The sequence below is a fragment of the Eschscholzia californica genome, unplaced genomic scaffold (assembly GCF_041429995.1).
Source record: "Eschscholzia californica isolate CP2 unplaced genomic scaffold, dmEscCali1.0.p SCAF_2, whole genome shotgun sequence".
NCBI classification, from domain to species: Eukaryota; Viridiplantae; Streptophyta; class Magnoliopsida; order Ranunculales; family Papaveraceae; genus Eschscholzia; species Eschscholzia californica.
In genome coordinates this window covers 858852-871371 of record NW_028238309.1, presented here as the reverse complement: position 1 = coordinate 871371, position 12520 = coordinate 858852, and the positions used below count along the sequence as shown (strand labels likewise).

The 12520-nt window shown below is 35.0% G+C and overlaps 3 protein-coding genes across 3 annotated transcripts; 1 reads left to right on the top strand and 2 right to left on the bottom strand.

Annotated features, from left to right (window-relative positions):
* The first annotated feature begins 1002 nt into the window (after positions 1-1002).
* Positions 1003-3255, top strand: ATGSTF13 (Glutathione S-transferase family protein). Its single transcript, XM_086664234.1, has 3 exons — positions 1003-1454; positions 1547-1595; positions 2640-3255. Exons 1-3 carry the CDS (start codon positions 1308-1310, stop codon positions 3095-3097), a joined length of 654 nt encoding a protein of 217 aa, XP_086520360.1. The 5' UTR covers positions 1003-1307; the 3' UTR covers positions 3098-3255.
* Positions 3256-5202: 1947 nt separating this feature from the next.
* LOC147554982 (cyclin-H1-1-like) lies at positions 5203-6426 on the bottom strand. The gene is made up of 5 exons (XM_086663398.1): positions 6218-6426; positions 6018-6068; positions 5581-5659; positions 5374-5492; positions 5203-5280 (listed from the first exon to the last, which is right to left on the bottom strand). Exons 1-5 carry the CDS (start codon positions 6275-6277, stop codon positions 5203-5205), a joined length of 387 nt encoding a protein of 128 aa, XP_086519524.1. The 5' UTR covers positions 6278-6426.
* Positions 6427-8403: 1977 nt separating this feature from the next.
* LOC147554981 (protein LATERAL BRANCHING OXIDOREDUCTASE 1-like) lies at positions 8404-10095 on the bottom strand. The gene is made up of 4 exons (XM_086663126.1): positions 9684-10095; positions 9356-9603; positions 8933-9260; positions 8404-8854 (listed from the first exon to the last, which is right to left on the bottom strand). The coding sequence occupies exons 1-4, from the start codon at positions 9942-9944 to the stop codon at positions 8816-8818; spliced, it is 876 nt and encodes a 291-aa protein (XP_086519252.1). The 5' UTR covers positions 9945-10095; the 3' UTR covers positions 8404-8815.
* Positions 10096-12520: the final 2425 nt, after the last annotated feature.

The window sequence follows — 12520 nt, the reverse complement described above, 5'->3', positions numbered from 1 at the left end:
TTTGGGATCAGAAAATAGCTACAAATCAGACACTGCTAATATTTGAAAGAACCCAAAAATCCAAGTTTGATGTAGTGAGTCAAGATTCTCTCTAGGGTTGAATAAGTAGAAATACATCCTTAGATTTCAGTGCCCTTTGAATTGGATCCCTTTTATTTCCCAAACCCTAAGTTCAGTTTGTTCTCTTTCAATAGACAAAAATGATGGATTATATTACTTTACAGAAAGGACATTTTTCAACTTAAGATCAGAGATCTTCATGTCTTTATTATTTTATTATTATAAGTTTCAGACATAGAGAATCAACTTAACTGTCACTGATAAAGATTTTCTCCTTTCAGTATGGTTAATGGTTTATTACAAAAGCGCGTCATCATTTCTTCGTAGGACCTTAACAACACACAAAACACCTTTCGGTTTCAATATGTTGACACTGACCTGAGTGGTTGCTTCGAACCGGTTTTTTGAACTATTCTGTTTTCATTCGACTAGTTAGTTTGATTCGTTTGAGTAGTTGTTGATTTTGGATGCATCAGAAAAAACAGAGTAAACTCGCTTGTTCGAAATAACACGACTATATTATTTTACTAGCGACCAAATTAAATGAGATGATTCGGATTCAAACAATAAAAAAGACAAACACCACCTACTCTTAACGTTCTAGTGCTCTACTAGATAGGGTTAAAGGGGCATACAGAAGTTCTACCTTTGACCTCAATGTTTTCACTTCACTCTGATAGCGATACACAGACTAAAAAGTCAAGGCTGAAGTCAATAAATCCGACCTTTCGAACCATCCGGTCAACATTAAAAGTTTTGTCATACCTAAAGAAAAAGATGGATGTTATTTTCTTTTTCTCCTTATCATTCACACTTGAGTCATCTCCCGTTTGACTTCCAAGCTCAATCTTGGTTATTCAAGATTAGTCCTATTTCACTAGTAAAAAATCTTGAATAGTCAAAATTCAAGAAATAAAAATCTATTTCTTTTTTGTAGTTGCCGACCAACCATGTGAGATGGGGTTGAAAATCAAATTGCATTTGAAAACTAGAGAGAGTGAGAATGAGAGTGAGAGAAAGAGTGAGTGGGTGAGAGAGAGAGATAGAGAGAGAGAGAGAGAGAGAGAGAGAGAGAGAGGTAGAGAGAAAGAGTGAAAGTGAGGGAGAGTGAGAAGTTTGAGACACTCCCTCTCTCTATATATAGACCAACATTCCTTCTTCTTTAATCATCTTTCTCTTCCTTCTCTATTTTCTACACTCAACTCTCTCTTTCTAAGTTTTTCTCTCTAGATTGTTTGTTATATACAATGGCTCTTAAGCTATATGGGATTCCAATGTCCACATGTACTACAAGGGTAATGACATGTTTGTATGAGAAGGAAGTCGAATTCGAACTCGTCCCTGTTGATCTTTACACTGGTGAACACAAGCTTCCTCCTTTCCTCTCCAAAAATGTAACAAAACAGCAAACACTTCCCTTTTCCTCATCTTCTCAATTCCTTTTGTTAGTGGTTTTGATTATTATTAGTTTTTCTAAATTTTTCAGCCATTTGGTCAAGTTCCTGTATTAGAAGATGAAGATCTCACACTTTTTGGTATGTTTTCTGCCATTCTTTTACTACTCAACACTCTTTCCATGCATAAGAAGACGGGCTGCGGAAAAAACCGAAAAGCCCGTGTCCGACACGAGCGTATGATCCATACGCTCGACACCCGTAAATGAGTTGTACTTGACCGACCCACTAAAATTGGTGTGTCGGGCATGGGTTATATATTCTGCATAGCCTGCCTGAGCTTGGCTCTTTTATTCTCGCTCATTATCAAACAATCATTTATTCATAGATCTTAGTGTGAGTCTAATAATTTTCATTTCCTATCTCATTATCAAACAATCATTTATTCATAGATCTTAGTGTGAGTCTAATAATTTTCATTTCCTATCTCATGAAACCCTTTTAGCTCCGCTTAACCCTATCCCCCTCTAGTTACGAGTGGCAACCCTATCAAGCCCGGCCATAGGCTCGTGGGTCTGATTTTCACCCATATATCTAAAGAAGATTTAAAGGCGCCTCTTAGTGGAGATCGGGCTCTACATGGATAATGGTTCGTCTTGGTTGGGCAAGTAGTCGGGCACATCGTCGGGCTTATGACTGCAGGCTGTCCTATTTCTGCCCATATAACCTATCACAGAATTGTTTTATTTTTATGGGGTACTTGTCGATGATAAGTGGGTTTTGGGCCGTGTAACCTAATGGCCAAGCCCATCTGTACGGTTAACTTACCTATTTCTTTTTTTTCAACAAAAGACCTCCCACAAGCATTACAATCATCACATGATATTGATACACCAGAACAATCTATATGAATATAATAAAACAGATACAATAACTGTTATAACGACGACATTTGGACTCTAAAAGGACATCCATAGACTCTTGAAGGTCATCATCTAAAGGGGCCTTGAAGTTCATCTATACTGCATTTACTTTATTTAGTACTTAGAGTTACACGGATTAGGTGTTGAAGTAAACTCTTTTCATGAATACTCGAAGATGAGACTTCAGGTACTTCAGATGATACAAACTACTGAACCAAAGACCCATTTGCATCTCACCTAAATCTGCTTTTTGATGATGTAGAATCTCGAGCAATCACTAGATACGTAAGCAGAAAGTACAAAGAGACAGGTGTCGATCTCTTAAGGGAAGAGAACATCAAAGAAGCTGCAATAGTGGAACAATGGATAGAAGTTGAATCTCAAAAATACGACACAGCAATCTCACCAATTGTGTATCAGATCTTTGTGAGTCCAATCCAAGGTCAGACACCAGATCTGACGGTCATAGAAACAAATGCTGAAAAACTAGGGAAAGTGTTGGACGTTTATGAGGACCGGCTGAGTAACAGCAAATACTTAGGAGGAGAGTACTATAGTTTAGCAGATCTTCATCATCTACCGTACACGTATTACTTGATGAAAACAGAGTGGGCCAAGTTGATAAATAGTAGGGCTCACGTTAAGGCATGGTGGGAGGATATTTCAACTAGGGCAGCTTTTGTTAAAGTTGCTGAAGGAATGACTTTTGGGGTGGAATGAGAAGTTGACAAATCTTGATTTTATTTTTTTTAGGGTTTCGGTGAAGTGGTTTTGTGTTTGCCAGTGAGGTTCATTGAGTGAAATATGTTGTTTCTATTTGTCAAATTATCTATGACACAATCTTCTTTTGAATTATGAAGTGAATCATTAAACTTAAAGGAACTCAAATCACACTAAGTTAGTAAGTATGCCATACGTTACGAATTAGATGAAAACAAACATTTTAAGTTCTGACTGAAGTCGACAATTGAAATTTCAAATGTGTCAAATTATCTATGACACAATCTTCTTTTTGAACTGGGAAGTGAATCATTAAGTAAGTACCCCAAGCATTACGAATCTGATGAAAATAAACATTTTAGGTTCCGACGATTGAGATTTCAAAATAAAACAACAAACACTATTTGAAGTACGGGGTGATTATGGAGATCTCCATTTCATATGACACCATGATACATTACAAAATCTTCTTAATAGTGTGCCTTTAAGTACACCACCAAAATAGTGAGACAAATAATTTTAGAGGTTGTCAACAACCCTGAGTTGGAGTGGTTACCAAGTTGGTTTCCACCCTTGAGGTCATGAGTTCGAGACACGGCCTCATACCCCTTAAAGTATGCTGACAGTTACAAAAAAAAAAATTAGAGGAAAAGGCGCGCGCGACCATTACACTTTTGAGGGGCTTTTAAATGGTTTTTTTTAACTTTACCTCCCCAATATTAATTGATAGTTGAGTTTATCCTCCTCAATAATTGGTAATTGAGTTTTCTCCATTTGACGTACTACTTTTGTCAAGACCATTAAGATAATGTTTGCTGCTCAATATAAGCTTCTTAAAATTACCATTAGTATGAGGAGAATTACTGAAATCCCCACCTTTTGAAAACGTCTTTACACAAATCCCTACCTTTTTTTTAATAATTACTTTTTTCCACCAGCTCTTGTTAGTTTGAACTTTAAACTTTTCAATATTATTTTCTTGCCCATTTATATATTACACCATGTTTTACTAATTCATTTACAGATTACACCAGGTTTTCAAAATCAAAGGATGAAGGGACAAGATCAATCCAAAATGTAGCCGTTTTTTGGGTGTTTTTTTCACCTACATCTCCCTATTTAAACCCATCAAACCACCGTAAAAAAACTCTAGCTCAACTAATGAATAGTGATGGAGCTAAATAAACTTGTTCATTCATTTGATCAAACATTATTTCATCAAATTAAGCCCAAGTGCTGAAATCCAACAAACTGAAACTTGTTCACTCATTTCATCAAACATTATTTGCAAGCATACTTTGATCATTGAAGACATATTGTAAACACTTAGATTGAAAATTCCAGGGTATATAATGGAGCTAAATAAAGAGATCATTCGATAACAAACTACCAAAATCAGTACATAAAGAGATCATTTCATAGCAAACCCATAGTAAGATTTTGTAGGCAGTTGAAGAGATTGACACAATTATTCGATTTCATGCAAATATCAAGGTTATTATTTTAAATATATTTTTATTAGTTCAATTTTAGTATAAGACCAAAATATTTGATAATTTTGTATAACATAAATATAGAAATTTCCGTACCCTCGTCTATATAATAAAACAGAAGGGAAAGCGATGACTGAGACAAACATCCTTATTTAATTATACATATTAATTAAAAACCTTTCATTATTTATAAAGTGATCCAACTTCATTTAATTTAGAAGCCTTCACGTGATTTTCCTAAAATAATTTGGATTTTACACTTTGGTCCACAACTATACCATGTTTACAGTTAAGTTCATCCGCAAAAACGAATAACATGTGATCTTGTTGAATCCCCTTTCCAAGCTCCTCTGCTGAAACATGGTTCTCTTCTACCTTACATGATGCGTGTACACAAGTTAACCTGTGCATAAGAGTTTTTGTTTGAAAACATGAGTTAAATTTCCTTTAACAAAAAAAAAAAAAGAGTTAAATTTCATTAAGGGAAAAAAAAGAACGAGGGCTTGTGGAAGAGTGAGCAGCAATAAGAGAAAAAAAGAAAAGAACCGAACAGATCACATCATGAATATAACATTAAAACAAGCTGAAATCTTACAGCCGATAGAACATGTCTTACATTATGTGTTTTGGGTGGTGCTCCATTACAGACCACTGCAGGTAAAACCTCTTAAAGTATATGATGGCTGTTGCCTGCAAAGTATAAGAGAAATGACATATTTAATAATGGATAAATGACAGTACTTGATAAGTAGTATTTGATCAATTTGAAACAGAACCATATACCTGAATTTTATGAGGAAATCCAAATGCCCCACAAACTTCTTGGATCTTGTGCTCATAGAATACTCGCATAAGTTGTTCTTCTTCTGTACTTAGTGGCTTTGGAAGAGAGTTCTTTTCAGCTGAAGTTCCAACAGTACAAGGTTGTCGATACATTTCAATTAAATTTGGGTAACATTGTTTTGACATATGAAAAGACAAGGTATTTACCACTATCTTTCGCATCAATTTGAGGCGCAAGGTAAGGCAAGGACCCGTCGTCACTACCTCGCATACGTGTAGCTCCATACTTCAAAACAACATTAGGCGATTCAGATCAACATGAAGTAAGCTCGAGATACCAACTAAGCCTAACAAAATCTTACAATACTTCATCACCTAAAACTAAATAAAAGAGAAGTTGGATAGTGACACTGTGTTTGAACATCAACCAGCACCAGTTTATGCTTGTGTTAAAAGTCATGTATTTTGATTACTGCATTGTATACATCATAACTCAACAAATTAAACCTTTTCGACAACTTTAGCACTAATCTACCCTTTCTATGTGCTTTTACTTTTACTAAGATAGTTACTCAGAAATGCAGCAAGGTTAAATAACATAACGAATTAAGTTTAAATGACCAAAGAGTATATCAACACAATACCTGCTGCAGCGTTTTCATGGCTCTCTGATTAGTAGCTCGGTATTTATCCATCTATACATAAACTTAAAGTTATCACTTCGCAACTAAAAGTATAACGTATAAACCCAAAAAGATTGACACAAAAAATTAAGTTTCCATACTGTTGCAAAAAATTGGTGATTTAATGTAATTCAAGTAAGAGAGAATCTATTGTAGTTTACCAGATCATGTGGAGTGAAAATCCACTTAGCTCGATGAGTTGAGGTATGGAAGTCGGCCATCGTCCAACTCTAAGCGGTAAATTTAATCTTCAAAACAAAAGAACCTCCATTGATAATGCATTTATGTCTGCAAATATAGTGCTCTATAACCAGAACCACTAACACATCAAAACCATCTCCTAAATAAAATCATAAAATCTAGGACACCAGAGAGACATCTATCCCATTTTAACTAATGGTGTGTATGGATGACGGAATCATGAAAACTAGGATTCATGAGTCCCTAGCACTCACAAACCCATAGGATTTTCCTTGGTATATTTGGTAATCTCTTTCCATTAGTGGGTTTAGTTCTAAACATCAAAGATTCCAACCTTTTCCTTTTCTTGCTAGGGTTTTCTCTCTCCAATACAATTGAGTGTTATACATCACATTTGACCAAAATGAAGATTTGAAAGTTACATGTGTGATTACTTTTTTTTTTGTTGAAACGTTACATGTGTGATTACAATATTTGATTGTCTATTTTTTCTAAGTTTGGGCTTGTATGAGAAACGTGTAGAGAACTTTAATAAGTCATATTGTTTTTAAGTGCTTTTTAAAAGTACTTAGATTCTTATATAATTGAAGGATAGTTTAATATTGCAAGAAAAATCATCATGACTTCTTGTGAAATAACGGTTCAAAATCTTTGTACTCTACTTTTCACATTTTCTACACTTATTATTGTTTTGAAATGATGAAAGCATTGAAGAGAAATGAACTCAAGAAGGCACTTTTGTCATCTAATAATTACATCTATTTATTGACTTATATGACGATTTTTTTTTACTTAGAGTTTTCAATTTTTCGAAATTCTATTGTCTTTTTGTTGTCAAATTTTCCTCAGAATGACAAAAACATGAGTTCCTCCTATATGATTTTTCACACGGGTATATTATCGAGGCACTACCGTTAAAATATACGAAATTATTACTCAGACATACTAATATTAAACGTTTTTTTGTACTTAATTTCTTCACCCTCACAAGTTCTTTAGGAGATACTAGACGAGTATCCAGACTAAAAGAGCATATGCCCTTTGCACATTGGACATCTATTGACCAATACAAAACTCATAGTTTTAATATAGTGGGTCTTTTCCAACTTTACTTTTGTAAACAGAATTTGTTAATATTGTTTAATTCTAGTCTAATGAATGTCATGATATTTATGATTTTGTTTTATTGTGAACTTATTGAACGGTGAATTTAGGTTAAGAATCTACAAGAAGTTAATGATTTCAGTGCTTCCCCCTCATTTTTGTTAAAAGGGAGATTTTATAGGGCCCCTCATTTTTGTTAAAAGGCCTCCCCTCAGTGATAATAGGACCCCCTCATTTTTGTTAAAAGACCTCCCCTCACTGATAATTTAGCAAGTAAAATGGTTCATGGGGAGGCCTTTTAACAAAATTGGGGAGGCCTTATAAAACTTCCCTTAAAACAAATGCTTAGGGGTCCATCTTGTTATTAGAGAGAGATAGTTGGTAGTTTCATACTTCCATGAATATGTGCTTCATTCATGTAGATGTGAATTGTGATAGTCCCATATCGTTCTGAGAGCGAGCTCATGACAGCATTTTGAGTGGTTTTACAGAGCCTCCATAAAAAAACAAAATTCTGCAAGCCCTTGGTCCTAGGCTTCTTTTGGCGAAAGCAAGGCCAAAAATCGGTATTGGTTTTGAATTTTTCCTGCGCAATTTAGGTGGAGGACGAAGAAAGCTTGTGGGGGGGGGGGGGGGGGGGGGGGGGGGGTTGAGCCTTGTTGTATAAGTATAGAGTCTTTTCTGTTACTAACTTTAGAACCTTAGGATTTGGTACAGTGTGAGTCCAATGATTTGGCTTCTAATAAGTCATGACAGACATTTATCACATTCATACAATTCAATTAGATACGAAATCTAGAACTCATCAGTGAGATACCACTAGCAAGAATTCCAACCTTGCATCAGGACCTACGGGCCAAAGGACAGTCTGAGATAGGCAGTTTCAATAGGGCGAATTGATCACATTTTGGAATCTCAAAAGCAAAAGAGTGAAAGTGTTCTTATTGTCTCTTGGCTTCTTCTTTCTCCTTATGCTTATACTTTCATCAAAGATCAAAGGACCAAAAGAGAGAACTTTTGTAAACTAGGCCCCACAAGCATATTTCAAAACAATAAATTTTGCTTCTAAATAGTTATTACCCATGAAAGACAACCATTGATTTAAAGTACACAAACAACTTGCTACCTTTATTCTATTCACAAGACCTGAGGAACTAAACCAATAATAATTAGCACTTTTTGAGATTTTTATATACAATTTAATAGGGAAAACCCAAGTTGAGAGGAGAATCTTAGGATGACAACTTGATTTGAATCTTAGCAAAATCTAGGTTTTTCTTCCCTTCTAGCTTGTTGTTTATATAGTGCTTGCTATATTCTCCATGATTGTATCTTCTATACATGGTAGGTTGATTTTCGTCGATGAACTCGGGTAACGGGCCAAGCTCAATCTCATAACTCGGAGCGTAAAATGTGACGATTGAGAGTCGATCTTTCTTCTTGTGTGTCACGGCTCAGTGTTCAACACTTTTGTATTTTCCATTTGTTAGAACCTGAAAATGAAGATAGTTAGAGTTGATCCATGAAAACAATGACAGAAAAAAATTTGGTTGCTAAGGGAGGAAATGTACTTCAATTGTGTCTCCAATGTTTATGATAAGAGCAATTTCAACAGGTTGAACCGAGACCCATTTATCGTCCTTAAGAATTTGACGCCCGACAGAACTACCCGTCCTTTGCTGCAACACTGTGAGAGCACTTCCGTCCGAGTGTGGGCTTAGGCCCAAAACAAGGTCCGGTCTCGGACATGGCGGGTAGTAATTCATCCTCACAGCTTGAACAGCCGCACCGAACATATTGTTAAATGTCTCTTGGTTCAAACCAAGGGTCATGGCTATACACCTTAACAGAGTCTTACATAACTTCCTTATATTTGTTGAATAAACCTCTAGAGCTTCACTGCAAAAAGAACATAGGAAATTGAAGAATGAAAATGCAGCAACAAATGAACTAGTACTCATGAATTTACGGTAAGAAATCAAATAAAAATGTACCTAAATTTAGCAGGATTTGTAGGCCAAAGTTTTGGGTTTCTTATGAAAAATGGCTCAACACCTAAAGCCAACATATTGCACCAGTCTAGCTTTTGATCTTCGGAGAAAACGAAAGCGTGCCCGTATCCTTGAACCGTCCCGGGTAGCATTGGGTACTTTTCCTTTTCTTCCAAAGGTAACATGAAGAAATCCATAGCTACTTGTTCTATAGTCTTCAATAACTCAACGTCGACTCCATGGTTTATGATCTAAAGTTGTATCAAAATTAGTATTAGCTTCAAGAGTACTAATCTTTATGAACTTAAATAAAAAAGAAGTTGCATTTTACCTGAAAGAATCCCCATTTTTCACAAGCATCTGAAAGTTTGAGTAGTTCTTTCTCTGTTTGATCTTTGTTTGTTTCATTGATTTTCGAAAGATCGCTAATGGGTACTTCGATGGGTAAAGAAGGAAGGAGGTTTCCAAGAATAGGTCTCTCTGCAACATCGCGAACATATCGATGTGGGATAATTTTTGGTTGAGATTTTCTTAGTTCTTGAACATCTTCAATTTGGCCAACATTTAGTGAAGAAAATGGTACAGGAGCCATGAGGGAAAGTTATAAACAAAAGCTAGAAAAACAACTAGTGATCTTGTAATAACCTTCTCTTATAGTATACCTATGGAGTGAGATCCCCTATTTATAGACTTAGAGATATATTTGGTTCTTTTTTTTAAGTTAAACAACATTACTTGGAATTGTGGGATGAATTTTCTATGTGCTATGTTTATAAAGTAGATGCTCTTTTTAGCTCGATGAGCCTGCATCCCTTATGTTGGGGAGATGTCAGGGCCCGATATTTGGGGGTTGTGATTTACTTGCTAATTTCATTAAAATTAGTGCTTTTGCACATTTTCGTTAATCCAGGAACAGAATCTATCAGACACCTAAATTCATGGATTCGAACTAATTGAATCCTTGTATGAGAAATTCCTCGAATTGGTTTTCCATCTCCATTAAGGATATAATTGACAACTCAAAGTTTAACATCCTCCCTTTCCGTAGCAGTACCTTGACCAACTCTGGGTCCAGTAGAAGCAAGCTCTACGGTCAACTCAGCAACAATAACGAAAGTGATAGAAATCAAAGGGTTCATGGTAAGCCCCTCGCACCATTTTAAGTAAAAAAAAAAAAGTTCTGCATCTGCAAATGACGACTTATCTTCATAAGAATTAATGACTTTCTGCTTATTCGGGTCTAAACATCACTTAATCGATGTTTTCTTTTTATTATGTGATTGTCGTAAATTATATAGCTCTCATATAATGATCTAATGTTCAGATACTACAAAAAATCATTTTTCTACTTTTAAGAAACACTAACAAAAAAGTAGAGGTGGAGAAGTTAGGGCACTTTGAGTAGGGGCCAACTCAAAACTTTTAACCCTCAATTGTCTATATACTATATAGGCATTCTAGGGTTTTAAGTTCAATGCTTCTCATTATACAACCCTTGCCAAAGTGTCCTTTTCCATTTACTTGTAAGGAATGAAAAGACCAGAAGTAGTCTCTTCTGCTTGTTCGCCTGCTCCAATCGATCTCTTGTATAAGTGCACGTCCACATCGAAAAATGTACTATTATTGGAAATAATAACAAAGAAAAAAAACCATTGGAATCTAGTGATTTCTATGAATCTTGTAAAATTCTATCTTGTATAATGCAGCTACTAGGTTAAAATTAGGCACCAAGCCGATTTAAAACTATCTTGGTAGAGTCCAATGGTCAATTCTAACCAAAATACTAATGTAGTTCTCTCTTTCACGATGATTTATTACATATATCATTTGCAGATCTTTAGAAAATTCTAACTATGTACGAGAACCTTAAGATGCACCGAAGTAGAATAAACTTTTCGTATTTGCCCATCTCTACTTTTGAGTCGCCAGTCAAAATCAGTGACTAAAAGAGAATAAAATCACATATTTGAATGTCTAATTTAATACACTTTATTCTTTGAATAATCTAATATTATATATGTAAGTGCTGATAACGTCTTCACTATGAATATTCCATTATAATTATTTATTCGTGGTTTATTAATATATTTATAAGCTGGTTAGAGCTTTAAGAATCATCTCTATGATGGAGTCCAGACAAATTCGATAAAAAATAAAAACTGAAAATATTTCACTCAGTAAAATTTACTATTGCCAGTAAAATGTTGTTTTTACATATTTATGAAGAAGTGAACTTCGAGACTTTTGATCTTCTAACTTTACAGTTGTTACTGAAAAGTTTCTTTCAAATATCTGAATTGCTAAGCCAACCTAACGTTGATGTATTTTGTCACAAACGGAAAATGACAAAGTTGTGAACTAATAATAAGGTTAATAACTATTAATCAAAGGGTTAGAATATCCAATTGTTCTCTAAATTAATTATTAGAAGACATCACTTTATTCTAATTCCCAAGTGATTAAAATTAGTCCATTCATTTCACTTTGTGTTCTAGGAGTAAAAAAAAAGAGGGAACCCCCATTAAAATTCGTCCATCCATTTTGATGATGGTTAAGTTGATCTAGAAGATGCATATGAGCAAAAGAAATATCAAATATTAGAATTGGCCAAGTTTTGCATACTAATTTGCAATTCAATACGGACTCTACGGCTACGCAAAAAAGTATTTGATACGATCTTTTCTCAATTTTTGTGAAAACGGAAGGTAGGATCTCTAAGTCAAAGCTTGTGAAATAGAAATTGACTAGGTATAACCCGTGCCCGTAGGGCACGAGTGGGTGTTTATCCCATCTTAGGAGAAAAAACTTAAAAGTAATGTACTGATTAAAGTCACCATTCAAGTATTTTGTTTTTTCCGATTGCGTAATTTTTCATTGACATCTTAAGCAAATCTATCGTATTTGAACGAACTATTTATAACTTTTATTAAGAAGGTTGGATATCAAAAATACTATAAGAATCCAAAATATTCGACAACATAGTCGACGTGATAATTCATGCTAACTTGATTTATATACACCTCGCCTCTTACAGTATTTGACATAGTAGTTTCTCATCTGATGTTTTTCGTCAGAAACACCTAGGGGTGGCAATGGGTACCCGTTTACCCGAGAACCGAACCGACCCCGAGTCTTAATGGGTAGTTTCCGGGTATAGGTTTTAGATCC

What these genes read in the sequence shown, in the direction of transcription:
- ATGSTF13 (XM_086664234.1), top strand. Translation starts at nt 1,308, where the DNA reads ATGGCTCTTAAGCTATATGGGATTCCAATGTCCACATGTACTACAAGG. An exon ending in CTCCTTTCCTCTCCAAAAAT is followed by an intron (nt 1,455 to 1,546) that starts GTAACAAAACAG and finishes TAAATTTTTCAG; the next exon opens with CCATTTGGTCAAGTTCCTGT. An exon ending in TGAAGATCTCACACTTTTTG is followed by an intron (nt 1,596 to 2,639) that starts GTATGTTTTCTG and finishes TTGATGATGTAG; the next exon opens with AATCTCGAGCAATCACTAGA.
- LOC147554982 (XM_086663398.1), bottom strand. Translation starts at nt 6,277, where the DNA reads ATGGCCGACTTCCATACCTCAACTCATCGAGCTAAGTGGATTTTCACT. An exon ending in CCATGAAAACGCTGCAGCAG is followed by an intron (nt 5,660 to 6,017) that starts GTATTGTGTTGA and finishes GTTGTTTTGAAG; the next exon opens with TATGGAGCTACACGTATGCG. An exon ending in GATTTCCTCATAAAATTCAG is followed by an intron (nt 5,281 to 5,373) that starts GTATATGGTTCT and finishes TATACTTTGCAG; the next exon opens with GCAACAGCCATCATATACTT.
- LOC147554981 (XM_086663126.1), bottom strand. Translation starts at nt 9,944, where the DNA reads ATGGCTCCTGTACCATTTTCTTCACTAAATGTTGGCCAAATTGAAGAT. An exon ending in AAAAATGGGGATTCTTTCAG is followed by an intron (nt 9,604 to 9,683) that starts GTAAAATGCAAC and finishes ATACAACTTTAG; the next exon opens with ATCATAAACCATGGAGTCGA. An exon ending in ACAAATCCTGCTAAATTTAG is followed by an intron (nt 9,261 to 9,355) that starts GTACATTTTTAT and finishes TTCTTTTTGCAG; the next exon opens with TGAAGCTCTAGAGGTTTATT.